This window comes from Electrophorus electricus, chromosome 19 (genome assembly GCF_041902795.1).
Source record: "Electrophorus electricus isolate QZ-2024a chromosome 19, ASM4190279v1, whole genome shotgun sequence".
In the NCBI taxonomy this organism is placed as follows: domain Eukaryota; kingdom Metazoa; phylum Chordata; class Actinopteri; order Gymnotiformes; family Gymnotidae; genus Electrophorus; species Electrophorus electricus.
Window position 1 is genome coordinate 1,842,855 of NC_137515.1, and position 17,346 is coordinate 1,860,200.

The 17,346-nt window shown below is 48.8% G+C and overlaps 1 protein-coding gene across 3 annotated transcripts in view; it reads left to right on the forward strand.

Annotated features, from left to right (window-relative positions):
• The window catches only part of pi4kaa (phosphatidylinositol 4-kinase, catalytic, alpha a), a 29,116-nt gene extending 12,106 nt beyond the window's left edge, over positions 1-17,010 (forward strand). The window contains exons 17-55 of one of the 3 annotated variants that reach the window (XM_035535399.2): positions 1,069-1,169; positions 1,259-1,427; positions 1,962-2,012; positions 2,169-2,277; positions 2,387-2,523; positions 3,756-3,889; positions 4,735-4,817; positions 4,904-4,974; positions 5,061-5,185; positions 5,404-5,485; positions 5,582-5,665; positions 5,748-5,837; positions 5,921-6,040; positions 6,191-6,283; positions 6,657-6,813; positions 7,170-7,297; positions 7,466-7,624; positions 8,108-8,259; positions 8,361-8,468; positions 8,614-8,834; positions 9,436-9,594; positions 10,038-10,117; positions 10,261-10,460; positions 10,568-10,658; positions 10,938-11,105; positions 11,478-11,531; positions 11,655-11,775; positions 12,095-12,224; positions 12,311-12,381; positions 12,522-12,594; positions 12,728-12,798; positions 13,351-13,460; positions 13,550-13,654; positions 13,894-14,019; positions 14,188-14,308; positions 14,709-14,868; positions 14,988-15,077; positions 15,192-15,275; positions 15,556-17,010. In XM_035535399.2, coding sequence (XP_035391292.1) covers positions 1,069-1,169; positions 1,259-1,427; positions 1,962-2,012; positions 2,169-2,277; positions 2,387-2,523; positions 3,756-3,889; positions 4,735-4,817; positions 4,904-4,974; positions 5,061-5,185; positions 5,404-5,485; positions 5,582-5,665; positions 5,748-5,837; positions 5,921-6,040; positions 6,191-6,283; positions 6,657-6,813; positions 7,170-7,297; positions 7,466-7,624; positions 8,108-8,259; positions 8,361-8,468; positions 8,614-8,834; positions 9,436-9,594; positions 10,038-10,117; positions 10,261-10,460; positions 10,568-10,658; positions 10,938-11,105; positions 11,478-11,531; positions 11,655-11,775; positions 12,095-12,224; positions 12,311-12,381; positions 12,522-12,594; positions 12,728-12,798; positions 13,351-13,460; positions 13,550-13,654; positions 13,894-14,019; positions 14,188-14,308; positions 14,709-14,868; positions 14,988-15,077; positions 15,192-15,275; positions 15,556-15,607 — 4,440 coding nt within the window. In that variant the 3' untranslated portion in view covers positions 15,608-17,010. The remainder of the gene's footprint in view (positions 1-1,068; positions 1,170-1,258; positions 1,428-1,961; positions 2,013-2,168; positions 2,278-2,386; positions 2,524-3,755; positions 3,890-4,734; positions 4,818-4,903; positions 4,975-5,060; positions 5,186-5,403; positions 5,486-5,581; positions 5,666-5,747; positions 5,838-5,920; positions 6,041-6,190; positions 6,284-6,656; positions 6,814-7,169; positions 7,298-7,465; positions 7,625-8,107; positions 8,260-8,360; positions 8,469-8,613; positions 8,835-9,435; positions 9,595-10,037; positions 10,118-10,260; positions 10,461-10,567; positions 10,659-10,937; positions 11,106-11,477; positions 11,532-11,654; positions 11,776-12,094; positions 12,225-12,310; positions 12,382-12,521; positions 12,595-12,727; positions 12,799-13,350; positions 13,461-13,549; positions 13,655-13,893; positions 14,020-14,187; positions 14,309-14,708; positions 14,869-14,987; positions 15,078-15,191; positions 15,276-15,555) is intronic. The other 2 variants (XM_035535400.2, XM_081702706.1) reach the window with 2 other exon arrangements.
• Positions 17,011-17,346: the final 336 nt, after the last annotated feature.

The window sequence follows — 17,346 nt, forward strand, 5'->3', positions numbered from 1 at the left end:
TCACAGGGAACGTGGGTCCACACACACACACACACATCACAGGGAACGTGGGTCCACACACACACACACACATCACAGGGAACGTGGGTCCACACACACACACACACATCACAGGGAACGTGGGTCCACACACACACACACACATCACAGGGAACGTGGGTCCACACACACACACACATCACAGGGAACGTGGGTCCACACACACACACACATCACAGGGAACGTGGGTCCACACACACACACACACATCACAGGGAACGTGGGTCCACACACACACACACACATCACAGGGAACGTGGGTCCACACACACACACACACATCACAGGGAACGTGGGTCCACACACACACACACATCACAGGGAACGTGGGTCCACACACACACACACACATCACAGGGAACGTGGGTCCACACACACACACACATCACAGGGAACGTGGGTCCACACACACACACACACACACATCACAGGTATCTGCCTGCGTCCTCCGTCCTCCCCCGACACAGTTACAGGCTGCCTCACCTACCGACATTCCCCTCTGTCACTCTCTTCTGATCATTTTCGTCTCCTGGTTTTTGTCTTCTGCTACTGCCTGCTTTTAGTCCACCGTGCAGATCCACCAGAGATGCTCCTGAATCAAATATTGGCCTGAATTGTGAAATGAAGAGATGGTCTGCAGGTTAAATCTTCCGGTCTGGGAGAGCATCATGCAGAGGAAAAAATCTCTGAGAGTAGTGAAACGTCGCAGGCTTATTAAGGGGGAGATGATAAATATAATCACAACTACTAGCTGTATCCCTGATTTCCTGTTTAACTGTAAAAGATTGTTTATATTCAGACTGTTGCATACATCCAGGTAACACACTGTAATCTCGTTCATCCTGTAGTTTTAATGCTGTCAGAACGTGTGAGATTCTCCACTGAGGAGAGGCGTAAAACATTTCGTTGCAAACCTGATCCTGTCCGGACAGGCGTGTCACTTTGAGCTCAGTCACCATGTCTCAGTGCTGAGAGTTATAAGATTGATCTTTCTCTGTTTGTTTGTGTTTGTTTGTTTTACTCTTTCAGCAATACATATATCAGGAGGTCTGGAACTTGTTTCAGCAAATAAGCGTGAAGGCCAGTTCAATGGTGTACTCCACCAAAGACTACAAAGACCATGGATACCGGTAACGGTCATTCTGTCATCCCTGTCAGTGTTCGGCTGTGGGAGCAGTTTTGTGAAGGCTGAGACCATGGCCGTTTGTGTGTTGTCCAGACACTGCTCGCTGGCGGTGATCAACGCGCTCGCCAACATCGCCGCCAACCTGCAGGCGGAGCACATGGTGGATGAACTGCTGGTGAACCTGCTGGAGCTGTTTGTCCAGCTGGGCCTCGAGGGGAAGAGAGCCAGCGAGAGGGCCAGCGAGAAGGGCCCGGCGCTTAAGGTACCGGACCCGCACTCCCAGCACCATGCTGTGAAAATGAGTGAAAACAAGGCATTAATATTGAAATTTTCTCTAGCATGCTTTGATGTGATTGGCCTGTGCGTGGTCTGGAGGTGTGTAGTACCTGTACTGGAACAGGCCTGACCAGTCAGGACTGTCTGCGGGGTTCAGCCTGCGCTGTATTTCAGATGCTGGGTTATTAATGTGTTGTCTTAGTTATGGCCTTCCACTGAAACACTGCTGGAAGTGTATAGGCCGCTGCTCATGGTAGCTGCGTTAATCTGCACTCGATAAGTACGGAGGTCCGTGTGTGCGCGTGCGTATGTAACAGGGTTTGGCTGTAGAGGCGCTCAGTGACATGCTAATGCAGAAAGCAGTTAAGGTTCACAGGGGTTAGTGTGAAAGAGTCCACTAAAGGGTCATTATGGATTGGACAGAGAGGGACCGTGAGGGTAATAAGATTACGTGCCGTTTAAGGAACTTTCCTACCCATCCACCATGAGAAATGACACATTTTTTCTTATTCTCTTTCAGGCTTCCAGTAGCGCGGGTAACTTGGGAGTGCTCATACCTGTCATAGCTGTGGTAAGAGATTTATTCCGGTTCTTAACCACCTAAAAATGCTCTTTTAACAGGCATTCACTCTTCTACTCCCTCCGTAGTGCACTGCGTATCGCTAGGAGGAAGCTGTTTTGGTGTCGCTCTCACTACTTAACCCAGTCTACTTTATTTCACATCCAGCTGACCAGACGTTTACCACCAATAAAGGAGGCGAAGCCCCGCCTACAGAAGCTCTTCCGCGACTTCTGGCTCTACTCGGTTGTCATGGGTTTTGCCGTGGAAGGCTCGGGTGAGTCGCCATGGCTGCACCCTAGCAACCGGCGTTTAAGTGTGGGCAATCACGGTAGCCCTGCGCTGTGACTCCATCTGCGCTCTGAGCGTGTGACGTCTCCCTGCAGGACTGTGGCCGGAGGAGTGGTATGAGGGGGTGTGTGAAATCGCCACCAAGTCGCCGTTGCTGACGTTCCCCAGCGGGGAGCCCCTGCGCTCCGAGCTGCAGTATAACTCCGCCCTCAAGAATGACACCGTCACCCCAGTACGGTTCGGTGCACTCGCCGTGGCCCAGCTGTGGCAGCTAATAGGCACCATTAGCTCAAAATAAAGGGCGATGTCCAAAAAAGAAAAAGTAGGATGGTGGAATTCGGAGGAGTGCTTGGTAGTAATTAGTGCTGTGATGCTGCATGCTTCAGTGTTTGTTTGCTTAAAAATCAGGGCCCTGTTCCTCATATGTGCACTACCAGGTTAGCTGGATTGAATCGTTGCGGGTTTGATATAATTCTCAAATCTTCCGTTTTTTTGTAGCCATTTTTGGAGGACTTTCAGAGTAACGTTTTGGAGTAACCACGATTCCATCACAGATTTCAACCTCTGTAAATGAAGTCTGTCCCAACCGTGGCTGACTCATTCCTCTGGGAGCAGCTCGCAGTAATGTCAATAACGTGAGATTGTCCAGAGCCTTTGGCAGTCCCACCAGTTTGCTTAGAGAAAGGTTCCATTTCAGACTGGCTGGAGTTATTTAATCGGATGCCCCGCTGAGGCCGTGTTTTGCACTGTGGTTCTCTGGACCTGGGACTGTCCTGTACACAAAAATGGGGACGTGCAGTAGCCTGGAGAACTCTGTCCCAGGCCAAGTTTAACTTGTTTGCCGAGGATTTCCGGACGCACTAGGGAGGCGTGTGCTGCCTGAAAGTAGCATACAGTCCCAGAGAAGCAGACTTCATTATTAACTACACTTACGGGGGAAAAATAATCCACTTCCATTAACAGAAATGTTTCCTAGAACTATTGATCACCTATAATTGTCAATAATCAGTATTAGTTATAGGCTTTGTCAAATATTCTAACACTCTCTGCGTCCTCTAAGCATGAAAAACAAGTCGTGTATATAGTGAGGTGCAAGATTAGGTCAGTGATGACGTGTAACTGATGGTGATGAAGTCTACGCTGTTTATCGATCAGCTGCTTTCTGCCACTTCCTGCTTCAGCATTATGGAAACTTGAAATTGTCCGTGACAGTAATTGGACTGCCAGCACAGACATTTTAAGGTCCAAACCAGCCTGTTTGGATTTAAGTGGCATATGATCAGCTGGGCCCAGATTCTAATTTCCATTAATGGCATTTAGATTCTCCTGATGTTTTAGTGAGTGAGTGAGTGTGCTTGTGTGAGAGAGTTTGAGCCGGTGTGGGTTATTAGTTATTGTTGCAGTGCGTGAGTGGGCGTGTGTGTGGGAGAGGGAGTTTGAACCGAGCTGTCTGGCTGTTTTCAGGCCGAGCTCAATGATCTGAGAAGTACCATCATTAATTTGCTGGATCCGCCTCCTGAAGTCGCTGCTCTCATTAACAAACTGGACTTTGCCATGTCAACCTACCTGCTGTCCGTCTACCGGCTGGAGTACATGAGGTATTTATGTGTGCGCTTAGACCTCAGTGTCACTCTGATACACGGTTATCATCTGCACAATTATTGTGATGAGTGAGCTCGTCACATGGTACCTTGCAGACGCTCATAGCATCTTCATTTCAGACCTAAATTTCTCTTTCACTCGAGACAGGGTGCGTTATTTTTACATATCCACACATCTGCCTTTTATAATTATCACTTATTTTCTACTTATCACCATCTTGCAGTGTTGAATGCCTTATGAACGTAAAAGCCCGTGGCATCTTATTTGTGTAATGTCCCAGTGTTCCTCACAGTGAGGTAATTTTGAAGTCGTGTTTGGCGTGGCCTGTAGCTGTGTCTTCACTGCACGGCAGTTTCACAGCGGGTGAGGGAAGTTCTATCACGACAAAGTGTAGTTATACATTTATTGTGATGTGTGGATTATTTTTCAGTAGAAATCGCCCACATCATAGCGGATTCCGCCAGCGTTTCACACAATAAAGTCACTGAGCATTTTAGCTCTCAGACGTTCTAGACGTATACGAGAGGGTGATGTAGATTTTTCCACCCCGCCTTTACCTAGAAGCCAAGAATCACGAGGAAGCAGTCAAGAAGATACAAGTGGTTGGTGGTTTAATCTATTAATTTAATTTACTAAATCCATAATCTGAATTGGACTGAAGGTTCATGCCTGAATAGCTCTGATGTGTGCCAACAGTGCTAACAGATTAAAACCTGTCCGACTAAAGTGACTCAGTGTTCTCTTCCTGAAACTGGTTAATAGATTGTCATTTCTCGTTATGTTTGTTAAAAACACCTCAGGCTTGCTCATGTAATCCAAAGTCTCATTCTCTGAATTCCAGAATGCTGCGCTCTCTGGATTCTGACCGCTTCCAGGTGATGTTTCGTTATTTTGAAGACCGAGCCATCCAGAAAGACAAGTCAGGTGGGTGTAGGCCTGCAACGGTCCCTCTTTCTGCACCGAGGCACAGACACCAGCCAATCATCTTCCTCGTTTCCCGCCTTCCTCAGGGATGATGCAGTGTGTGATCGCCGTCAGCGACAAGGTTTTTGACGTCTTCCTTCAGATGATGGCTGACAAGGTAACGCGGGGGGCGTAGATGTGTGCCGACCCCGCTCCCCGGAGCCACTGGCCTGCGGCCTCTCACGGTTCGCTCTCCTTTCTCAGCCCAAGACCAAGGCGCACGAGGAGGAACTGGAACGGCACGCCCAGTTCCTGCTGGTCAACTTCAACCACGTCCACAAGAGGATCCGGCGAGTGGCGGACAAGTACCTCTCTGGCCTGGCCGAAACGTGAGCGGCCCTCCTCCACTCTGTGCAGCACTCGCGTATGGGGTTGAGGGACGACTGTGAAGGAGTTTGAATATAACCGTTATGTCTGCTGGGGGTTCTGGCGCCCTTTCACAGAAACATAACTAAGATAATTAGATTATCATACTTGTCAGATCAGTAGTGAGTCCTGGTGATCAGTGTTATGAGGATGGACGTTAATAGCGAGTGTTTGATTCCAGCTTCCCTCATCTGCTGTGGAGCGGTCGTGTACTGAAGACCATGCTGGATATTTTGCAGACCCTGTCTCTCTCGCTCAGTGCCGTGAGTGTGCTCGCCGCCAGCCGACCGGGAAGCGTCCCCCGAGCCGCGGGCCGTGCCGTCCCTCCTACGTAACGCTTTCGTTCCTTCTCCTCGCAGGACATCCACAAAGATCAGCCGTACTACGACATCCCAGACACCCCACACCGCGTCACTGTTCCTGACACGTACGAAGCCAGAGAGGTGAGCAGAGGTGGCCGGTCCCGACGCCGCTCCGCTCCCTCTCTGGCTCCAGTTTGCCCGACACTTTTCTGTCCTGACGCAGAGCATCGTGAAGGACTTTGCCGCGCGCTGTGGCGAGATCCTGAAGGAGGCCATGAAGTGGGCGCCGTCCGTCACCAAGTCCCACCTACAGGTGGGTGCGGAACCGCCCCCGACAGCCGATCGCCACGACGACTGTGCCGACAGCTGGTCCTCACCTGTCCGTCTCTGCCGCAGGAGTACCTTAACAAGCACCAGAACTGGGTGTCCGGCCTGTCCCAGCACACGGGCCTTGCCATGGCAACCGAGAGCATCCTGCACTTCGCGGGCTACAACCGGCAGAGCACCGCCCTGGGCGTGAGTGTCCGCCGGGAGAATGCAGCAGTGCAGATGCTGACCTGCTGACCTGAACTGACCTTTCTGTGTTTAGTGAACGTGAAGCACGGATGGATTGTTGTGAGAACAGGTTGGGTCTCGTGCCTGCTAACGGATCTGTTCTGACTTTAGACCACTCTGCTGACGGAGAGGCCGGCCTGTGTCAAGAAAGATTATTCCAACTTCATGGCCTCGTTGAACCTGAGGAACCGCTATGCGGGGGAGGTGATGATTCATTCCTATTCGATCTCTCAGTTTCAATATCAACCACTTTACTTCAGGGAGTGAGGTAATAACGGATGTTTGGGAGAAAGGCTGTGCCAAAAATTCCTCCCTCGCTACATTCCTGCTATATTCCCGGCATTTGCCTCCTGCCGCTTCTCTGTCTCCACCCTTTCTTCCTGTCTGTTGGTTCTTCAGAGAGAAGCTGCTCTGAACTGCAGCCCAACATCTCAACTCCTTTCCTGTAGTTTATCATCGACTCCTCATGCAATAACTGGTTAAAGGTTAATCAAGGATTACACATCCCATTGGGTTTGAAGCAGAGGTATCAACTTTCACAGTGCTGCCTGTGTCTGTGTGTGTGTGTATCGTTTAGGTGGCAGGGATGATCCAGTTCTCAGAGGCCACGCAGAGCACGTCAGATCTGAACAAGCTGATGGTCCAGCAGCTGAGTGCGGCTCTGGACGGGGGCCAGCCGGAGGCCTTCACAGAGGCCATGTTCAAACTGGCAGCACTCCTCATCAGCTCGAAAGGCACTGATCCAGAACACACACCTCAGATTACTGATCCAGAACGAACACACACACACACACACACACACACACACACACACACACACACATATATCCCTACCACAGATTACTGATCCAGAACACACGCACACACCTCATCTTACAGTGCAGGCAGATGTGATGTGATCGCTTCAACTGTACAAGATGATTGTTATACAAATGAACCATTGTTGTGTCACGTAACCAAGAAATTCTTCTGAATTTTAGCAATACTAGTAATCAGAGATGGCAGTCAGGCTGTGCGGTGTGGTGCGAGGAGAGGGAAGTGTGTGTCCAGACTGTACTGTGTAATTAGACGGGATTTGCATGTGCTGCAGACTGTGATCCACAGCTCCTGCACCACTTGTGCTGGTCTCCACTGAAGATGTTTACAGAGAACGGCATGGAAACAGCTATTGCCTGCTGGGAATGGCTGCTAGCAGCTAGAACTGGCGTGGAGGTCCCGGTAAGTCTCTTTACCCTTGGCCTAGATTAGCACTCATCTTCTGAAGTAATTCACCTAGATGTTCAAGGTGCTAGCAAGTCGTTCACTCTGATGCACCATTAAGGACATTTGGACATTTTGAAAAGTGGACGCCCCATTTTAATTGTCCTGGAATCTACCCACCTGCAGTTCATGCGTGAGATGGCAAGCGCGTGGCAGATGACAGTAGAGCTGAAGATGGGCCTGTTCTCAGACGCCCAGCTGGAGGCCGACCCCCTGGCAGCATCTGAGGAGAGCCAGCCTCTGCCCTGCCCGCCGGACGTCACGCCCCACTACATCTGGATCGAGGTCAGCAGCATGGACCTTGCTCGATTGGATTTGCGTAGCGTGAAATCTCCTTATGCTCCACCCCAGAAGGAGCAGACCCAATGTCCTTCAGACCTTCAGCTTGGTAGAGGAGCGCTCTCACTTCTGATGCTTTATTCAATAAGTTCAGGAACATTTTTCTATATATTGTAACAAAAAATTGATAATCAGATATGAAGGTTGGGATTCAGTTCTGTTTCTGTTTGGTTTACAGTTTGGTTTCAGTTCTACCAATGATCAGAAATATAATCCCTAAATGATATGTACTGTTTTAAAAGTTAATCAGTTTCATTCACTTTGTGGACTAAATTTATCCATTGTCCATTCCAGCTCTGGTGTGCGTGTGTGTGTGTGTGTGTGTGTGTGTGTGTGTGTGTGTGTGTGTGTGTGTGTGTGTGATATATATAGTATTCATTTTTCAGTCGGTCTATAGACTGACCTTTCTTTTCTGAAATGTTCCTACAGTTCCTTGTCCAGCGCTTCGAGATCGCCAAGTACTCCAGTGTGGACCAGGTGGAGATTTTCGGCAGTCTCCTGCAGAGGTCACTGTCGCTCACTGTGGGCGGGTCAAAGAGCAGCCTGAACCGGCACGTCGCTGCCATCGGACCGCGCTTCAGGTTCCCAACTGATGCCAAGCAGCTCTGGGATTCCCACTTTCACCTTTTTTGGGGGCCCGTAGGTCAGTAACGCAGTAGCTTTTGATGTGGTTTGTATGCAGGTTGCTGACCCTTGGCCTTTCCCTGCTCCATTCTGATGTGGTCACCAATGCCACCATCCGGAATGTTCTCAGAGAGAAGATCTACTCCACTGCCTTCGACTACTTCAGGTATTTCAGAACGTGTTTCCACTGACCTACACAGGATTTGATTACTGCAAAATGCATAATGATGTTACTACCCAACATCTGTAGTGATGAACATTATAATCATGGAGGATTTTTAATATTGCCTCTGATTTGTCTCCCTCTTTAGTGTGGCGTCCAAGTTCCCCACTCAGGGGGACAAGTGTCTTCGTGAGGACATCAGTGTCATGATCAAGTTCTACGCCAGTATCCTCTCGGACAAGAAGTACCTAGCCGCTAGCCAACTCGTGCCAGCTGGTGAGCCTAGCGCCAATCCTCCTCAAAGCTCCTTGTCTGCTGGGATTTTCGGATCGCTAATCGTTTCCAGCACTTCTCCGATATCGATCTTGAGTAAGCCTTCCTCGCTCCAACCGCGGGAGCTTCAACGTTTCGGGAGCATGTTGTGTCAGTTCAAATTTTCTGCCGTGCAAATTTGAACCCTACGCCAAAAAGTGCACGCCCTTGCCATCTTGCCCCGCCCGATTTCTCAGTTTGGCCCTGAACGCAAATTGAGAAATGGTGTCCCCACCAGCCCATCATCTGATCCCTTTAGCATCACCCATCCCATACATTAGCACTCATGTAAAATGCATGTTCATTCCAACATCAGAGGACTATTTTAGGACTAGCCACCTCCTCAAAGACTCCATCCCTGTGCTGTACCACTGAGACAGCACCACAAAGTGTTTCTGTTGATATTTATATGTTTAAATGTGCCATTTGTAGTGCAAATTTGACTAATTCAATCAGACTGCGAAAGGGAGAGCCAGGAGGAGCTGGAGTGAAAGGTGGGCTCGTCCGTAAGGTAGATGATGAGACTGAAGAGAAAATTGAGTTGGCGAGTTAATACAGAACACAGAGCTGTTTAAAAGTAAAAATGTGAAATAATATTTTTAAAAAGGGGGGCCGTGAATGGAGGTCGCTGACGGCCCCCTCCGCTTACGTTTGGCAGACAACCAGGACCCGTCACTGAACAGCCTGTCCGTGATGACGGCTGCGGACCCCAGGAACACCACGGACGTGTCCATGGCTACCCGGCAGCAGAGCACCCAGGGCTGGATCAACACGTACCCGCTGTCCAGCGGAATGTCCACCACTTCCAAGAAATCGGGTACGGGTTTCCCTGGTGCTTCCGCAACACAACCATGATCAGGGTCATATGAATACCCCCTGTACTGACCCAGGCTATGTAAATACCCCTATAAATACATGGGCTATATAAATACCCCCTGTACCGACCCAGGCTATATAAATACTCCCTGTGCATGACCGGGCTATATAAATACCCGTATAAATACATGGGCTATATAAATACCCCCTGTACATGCCTGGGCTATGTAAATACCCCTATAAATACATGGGCTATATAAATACCCCTATAAATACATGGGCTATATAAATACCCCCTGTACATGCCTGGGCTATGTAAATACCTTTATAAATACATGGGCTATATAAATACCCCCTGTACATGCCTGGGCTATGTAAATACCTCTATAAATACATGGGCTATATAAATACCCCCTGTACATGCCTTTCGTTCATATACCTCAGGAATGTCAAAGAAGAGCAACAGAGGCACTCAACTGCACAAGTACTACATGAAGCGCAGAACACTACTGTTGGCCTTACTGGTAAGCCAGCCACTCTGTCCCTGTCCCTGTAGTCTAACCAGTTAGCACCTTTATTGCTAGCCAAGTTAGCATGTTTTGCTCAAACGATCCCCCTCTAGACCCAAGTTCTCAATCGGCAATCTCTTCTGTCTGTCCCTGTCCAGGCGAGCGAGATCGAGAGACTCGCTACCTGGTACAACCCACTGTCCGCCCAGGAGCTGGGCATCTTTACCGAGCAATCGGTGGAGACCAGCATCTCCAACTGGAGGTCCAAGTACATCAATCTAAGTGAGAAGCAATGGAAGGACAACGTCAACCTGGCCTGGAGCATCTCTCCTTACCTCGCGCTGCAGTTGCCAGCCAGGTGCGCCCCATGCAGCGTTCCTGCTTCTCCATTCTAGTCTCAACCGGCCCTAATAACGCCGTTGCGTCGGGGACAGGTGCAGTGACCCGTCTTGACCTGTATTGCAGGTTTAAAAACACGGACGCTATCGTAGCTGAAGTGACCCGGCTGGTCCGACTGGACCCCGGATCGGTCAGTGACGTCCCAGACGCCGTCAAGGTGAGGCAGGAGAGGTCGTGCAACCTTCCCTTTACTCTGCTGTGAACCGTGTGTTTGTTTGTTTTTGATCTTGACTACAGTGTAAAGCCTGAAATAATAAGCACCACATGTGGTAGAAGGTACACAGCGTAGGAGGTACCGGTATCCTGCGTGCAGGCACGTGAGCCCATGTAGAAACCTCTCCATGTAAGATAGAGGGCAGGCGTGAAGGGCCCTGGCCTGTGCTGCTCCTGCCTCGCGTCTTCATTGGCCCTCGCCATGTCTCTCTCCACTCCCCAGTTCTTGGTCACGTGGCACACCATCGACGCCGACTCGCCCGAGCTGAGCCACATCCTGTGCTGGGCCCCCGCCGACCCGCCCACCGGCCTGTCCTACTTCTCCAGCATGTACCCGCCACACCCGCTCACGGCCCAGTACGCGGTGAAAGTGCTGCGCTCCTTCCCGCCGGTGCGTTCTACTGCCCGCAGGCGCGCTAGAGAGGCGTGCAGTGACCTCATCAGTGCTGTAGGGGGAGCCATAAAGCAGATGTGTGTCAGTGACCTCCTACACCCAGTTTCCTGTGTATTATTAGCTGAGTTGAGTTGCTCCTTGGAGCTGAACTCACACTTTTCCTCGTCACCATCAGTCGTTTTGTAATTTCTCTCTCTATTGCCAACTGAGTATGAGTAAGGTGTTCCTTTATCTTTTCTGAGCTGTGTGAAGGCGCTGTGAACATGTGTGTATCATTCCACACTGTCAGTCTTGATTTTACTCCGGGAAGTCGTGTGGTTCTCGTGAAACGTCCCAGCCCGTGTAACTTTCCTTTCTTTGCTGTAACAGGATGCAATTCTCTTCTACATTCCTCAAATCGTGCAAGCGCTCCGGTACGACAAGGTAGGGGGACACTCTGCTATGCCCTGGGTTGCCCTGCCCCTCCCTAGCATGCCCAGGCCCTTTCATAACAATCCGCAGGGCAGTGGTTTCTGTTGACTCATGCTCCTCCTTCCTCCATGGCAGATGGGTTATGTGCGTGAGTACATACTGTGGGCTGCACAGAAGTCACAACTCCTGGCCCACCAGTTCATCTGGAATATGAAGACCAACATCTACGTGGATGAGGAGGGTCACCAGAAAGATCGTAAGTGCAGAGCACAAAGTGGAAAGCTTCTTCGATGGGACAGATAACTGCTTGCAAAGCATTCAGTACACATTAACAAGATCTCAGCAAACCACTGCAACCATTCTTTCAACATTAGTATTGTTCAATCAGTTAATTTTTGGGGTGAAATAATCCTTTGTGCTCCGTGGACCACTGTCAGTTCCCAACTTCCCAGCAGTGAGACTGAGGTCTCAAGCCCATAGTGGGTCTTTACTGGCACTGTAGGTGCTGTAGAACATTCATGGAAGTTAAAGGGTTGTTTTTCTTTTGCTTCTTGTCCTCTGTCCTGGTTCTCCAGCGGACATTGGAGATCTGCTGGAGCAGATGATGGAGGAGATCATAGGGTCCCTGTCAGGCCCAGCCAAAGATTTCTACCAGCGCGAGTTTGACTTCTTCAACAAGATCACCAACGTCTCCGCCATCATTAAGTACGTTGACGATTGAACTCCTCTAATGCCATCCTTCTGTTCTCCGTTAATAACGTGGCTGTGTTCTGTTGGGTTCATCTGGCCAGACCTGTCCCCAAAGGCGAGGAGAGGAAGCGAGCTTGTCTCAAAGCCTTGTCCGAGATTAAAGTCCAGCCAGGTCAGTGGACCGCCGTAACCTTCCACAACAAAAACCTCGGAGTGTTTTCCTCGTGGATTCCCTTCATTCCCCTTCTTCGCCATCCCCGACTTGTTCTCATGTCAGTCCGTGGTCTGTTTTTGTTCCTTCTACTCTCCCAGGCTGCTACTTACCAAGCAACCCTGAAGCCATTGTTTTGGATATCGACTACAAGTCTGGCACTCCTATGCAGAGGTGCGATGTGTGTGAAACGCTGACTATAGCGTGCAGTCATGCATCATTTATGTACCACTACAGCTGATTATAGCACCAGTGATTGTGGCCCACTAATCGGTTGCCTTCTTATTCACGTGTTTGTGTTTTGCAGTGCCGCCAAAGCTCCTTATCTCGCAAAGTTCAAAGTCAAGAGATGTGGAGTGAGTGAACTGGAGAAAGAAGGTGTGTAGTGACTGACTTCCTCTTTCCTTTTGTGTACTGAGCTGAGATGATCATAAATTTGAACATTATGGTTATGCTGATGGTCAAAAACGTACGTAAAGGTTTTAGGACTGCTACTTAATACCCCTGTTAACACAAGAACCCTTCTCAGAGACACGTTAACTATATTGGCTCTTATGGTTGATATTTTGATACCAGTTTCTTTTTTTCATATTATCTTTAAAATGTGCCCAGGTTGGGAAAAGGAGGATTAGGATTGGGAATAGGGGATTGGGATTTGGAACTGTGAGATTATAAATGTTCCAGTGATTGTTCCTTGGCCACTTTATTTTGCCACTGAGCTTAAAATATTGTTGATGCAAGCAGTGGGCATTTTGGTCTGGAAAGATGCTTGCAGTCCAAAACAAACTTTCGTCAGTGATTTAACACCTTTATTTAAAGTATCCTTAATGGAAGTTATGCGTGAATAATGGAAAATGGAAAATTGATCATCGCCCTGCTTCTACCGACGTGGAACTGAAGGAGTCTGGGTTTCTTTCTGGCCCATTGCAGGTATGCGCCGCAGCTCCGACTCCTCGGAAAACGGCGACAGCAGCTCGGAGAGCGCTCGGGAAGTCTGCTGGCAGGCAGCCATCTTTAAAGTGGGAGACGACTGCAGACAGGTCAGGTTTGCTCGAAAAGTTCAGAGGGCCTCACTTCAGCCACAAGGAACGTCCCAGTAAAGGCCACCCCTCTGTGTCCCTTGTGCTAGGACATGCTGGCGTTGCAGATCATCGGATTGTTTAAGAACATTTTCCAGCTGGTGGGGCTGGACCTGTTCGTGTTCCCCTACAGAGTGGTAGCCACAGCCCCCGGGGTGAGTTATACGCCTCGTGTGCTACTCATCATGAGCACTCGCTGTCAGGCACGATGCACGCCATCCTCGGAACCGAGTGGTTCGGTGTGTTAATGGTCTGGATTGGATTTCCTTTGCTTAGTGCAGTCGAAACCTCTCCTATATTTTGAGCTTTTGAGCTCCTGAAGGAATTGAAGAATAAATGGAATTAAACAAAGTGAATATGCATAAAATGCATGTTTTTTTTGTTTTTACCCAAGTGCGGTGTGATTGAGTGCATCCCTGACTGCAAGTCCCGTGACCAGCTAGGCAGGCAGACCGACTTTGGCATGTACGACTACTTTAGGAACCGGTACGGGGACGAGTCCACTCTGGCCTTCCAGAAGGTGACATGCGTTTCAGCTCTGCTCACTGAAATTATCTGCAAAATGAAACGAACTCTCCCTTTGAAGAATTTGAATTATTTTGGTTGTGTGGAGGTCTGTGCCCTGGTGGGTGGTGCTGACGTGTGGTGGGTGGTGCTGACGTGTGGTCTGTCCCCTCTGCTCCACCAGGCGCGGTATAACTTCATCCGCAGCATGGCCGCCTACAGTCTACTGCTGTTCCTGCTGCAGATCAAAGATCGTCACAACGGCAACATCATGCTGGACAGCAAAGGACACCTCATCCATATTGGTTAGACCGCACCACCGCCCGCAACACCACCCACACCACCACCACCTGCAGCAACACTGCTGGGTGTACCTGCAACACCCAACACCACCCACATCTCCACCTATAACACCACCCGCAACACCACCCATGTACACATCACAATCCATTCTGTTTTGGCGGGCCCAAAACAGAATGGGCCAACGGACTCTCTAGCTTTCAATACAAGCTGATGCATGCATGCTTACACACACACACACACACACAGTATATGTAAAAGCGGAAGCATTTTTCTTGCAACAGGTTTCAAGGTTGCTTCAGGTGCAGTAATAACTGCACACCAAGAGTAACTGACTGTTTGCATGTTCCAGTATGGACGTGTAACAGGAGTAACGTGCGGTGTTTGTTCGGTCCGGGGCTGTAGATTTTGGCTTCATGTTCGAGAGCTCTCCTGGCGGGAACCTAGGCTGGGAGCCAGACATCAAACTGACCGACGAGATGGTGATGATTATGGGCGGGAAAATGGAGGCCACACCCTTTAAATGGTTCATGGAGATGTGCGTGCGCGGCTACCTCGCAGTAAGGTGAGACGGGCCACGCGGAAATGTTTTAGAGCCGTGCTCAAGGCCTGAGGGCACACGCATGTTAGTGTGTATAGAAGAGCTATTGTTTCTTCTCTTTAACTGAAGTCTCTCTCTCTCAGGCCGTATATGGATGCTGTAGTATCCTTGGTGACCTTGATGCTGGACACTGGCCTTCCGTGCTTTAGGGGACAGACCATAAAACTGCTCAAGTATGTTACAAGTCCGGTTGTTTTGAGACACACCCGACTGATGTCCGTTTTTGGGGTTTGGATGGCCGCGAGCCCTCACACCCTCTTCAGAGTTCTGTCGTTTGTGTCCAACAGGCAAAGGTTCAACCCCAACATGAGTGAAAAGGAGGCAGCAGCGTTCATCATCAAAGTCATCGAGCGCTGTTTCCTCAGTAGCAGGTGCGTATGCAGCGTTTTACCGGGTTTCTTGGTTCTCCGCTTTGGCCCTCAAACCCAGCGTAACATCGCTTTCTCATCTCTCAGCCTGCTGTTTTTTTTACGATGCTTTTTGATTTGATATCCAAAATGCCTTAGACAGCCAAAATCATGGTCACGTGTTGTGGTCATGTATTCTGTAAGTCAATAGCCATGTCGATAGCCATATCCTGGGTTGTTTTTTAAGCTCAGAGCTGCTTGTAATCCATCCCCCCCCTCCCCACCTTCTGTTTCCGTGTTTCAGGAGCAAAACGTATGACATGCTGCAGTATTACCAAAACCAGATCCCCTACTGAGACACGCGCCCCTCTCCCGCTCCGGGTCGTCTCCAGCTTCCGCGCCGGATAGCCACAGCCTTCTGTCTGACGTCAACAGCCATATTAGTTCGATTAGCATCCGCAAGGACAAGCACTTTATAGATTTTAATAATTCACAGGCCCCGTCACGGCAGAGGTAATTGCGAAGTCCAGATCAGTAGTTTCCTCCTGCCAGCACGGGGCCCCTGTAGTCGCCCGAGTGTCTGTTCTCTCTCTGTAAACTGTTCCTCAGAATAATGTATGCAGTCACATGTGGTCGTGTTTGTTTGTTTGTTTTTTCCTTCTAGTTTGTTGGTAACATTCCATTTTTTTTGCACCTAACAATGTATTCTAATCTACTTTGAAATTCAGGGCTGGGTTTCTGCTCGTCTAACCCAGGAAGCCATCACTTGACCTGGCACTACTAGTACTGTATGTGTGTGCCCCTGCTGATTGGCTGTTATGCAATATGTCGACCTGTGCAGGTTGGTCGTGTTTGTGCTGCAAACGGTGCACTGTACATGTAACCTTAAAGGGAAACTAAACCAATGGTGTTGTTTTTCCATTCTTTTCTTTTTTAAGTGTTTTAATTGTGCTTCGGTTCAGATGGTGGTGGTATCTGAATGACATGTGTAATTGCAATATTTCTGCATGTATTTGTATGATCTTGTGGTGGTGTAATCACAGAGAAACCTTTGGGTGGCTAAAAGGATCTGAACCATTAGCCTGTATGCCGGGTGACTGCCCGGTGGAAGTCTGCAAAGACAACCAGCTTCACTTTATTTAAAGGTTATTTCAGAGAGTTTACCCACACGTCTGCGTTAGAATTCATTCAATCCATTAGTCTGTTAAATAATTTTCTTTTAAAAGGTATTATTCAATAATCAGTAAACAATTTTAGTATAGCAAAAATAGTCTAGTGAACCGTGTGTGTGTATATAATATGTCTTATATGTGAGAGAAACGCTGAATGATAATCTATGATCCTGCACTTAAGGATTTTTAAAGTCTTAATATAACAGTAGGTCTGTTTATGGTTTATCGTTGCCTTCTGCAGCTGTTGCGCTGTGTTTCATTTGTTTGTGGGGTGTGAGACACTGCTGCGCAGTAACCTTCATGTTAACTGTCGCCGTGGTTTTTTTTTTGGGTTGCGTTACATACCAAATGGAAAGGGGATTTGAGACACAGCTTCTCTTTTTTCGTGAGCTCACTAGCTGTTGCGCTATGGACCCGGGGCCAAAGTTCTGTGTGACCTTACCAAGGGTTGAGGGCGTGAAGAACAGGGGTCTGGTCACCACTCAGCATGTGCAGTGCCCCTATGCTAGAAATTGTACTCCGTTCCAGATTGAAATCCCAGCAATGTGTTCATGTTTGTCCAACGAAATACAAAGAGTTGAAAGAAAGGTGTGGGTTGTTATTTTTTGTTAGAAACTCTGAAACCTTTTAAAGGTTTTGTATGCTAATGTGAAATCTACTTACTGTTAACAGTTAACACGATAGAGAGTAAACCACACACACCCCCCGCTCGACCTTATTAAAACTGATGCTGTGGTTGCACTGACCTTATTGGGCAGGTGTAGGTTTATGTAGGTTGCTGACAGGAAAAATAAAATCAGTAAAGTCTGACAAAGGATTGTGAATGAGGATGTTTTCAGTAAAGGATCCAGAGACATCTATACTGACATATATACTCTACTAGATTCTACTACATGACTACTGTGTTTGAAAGCTGTTGCCCT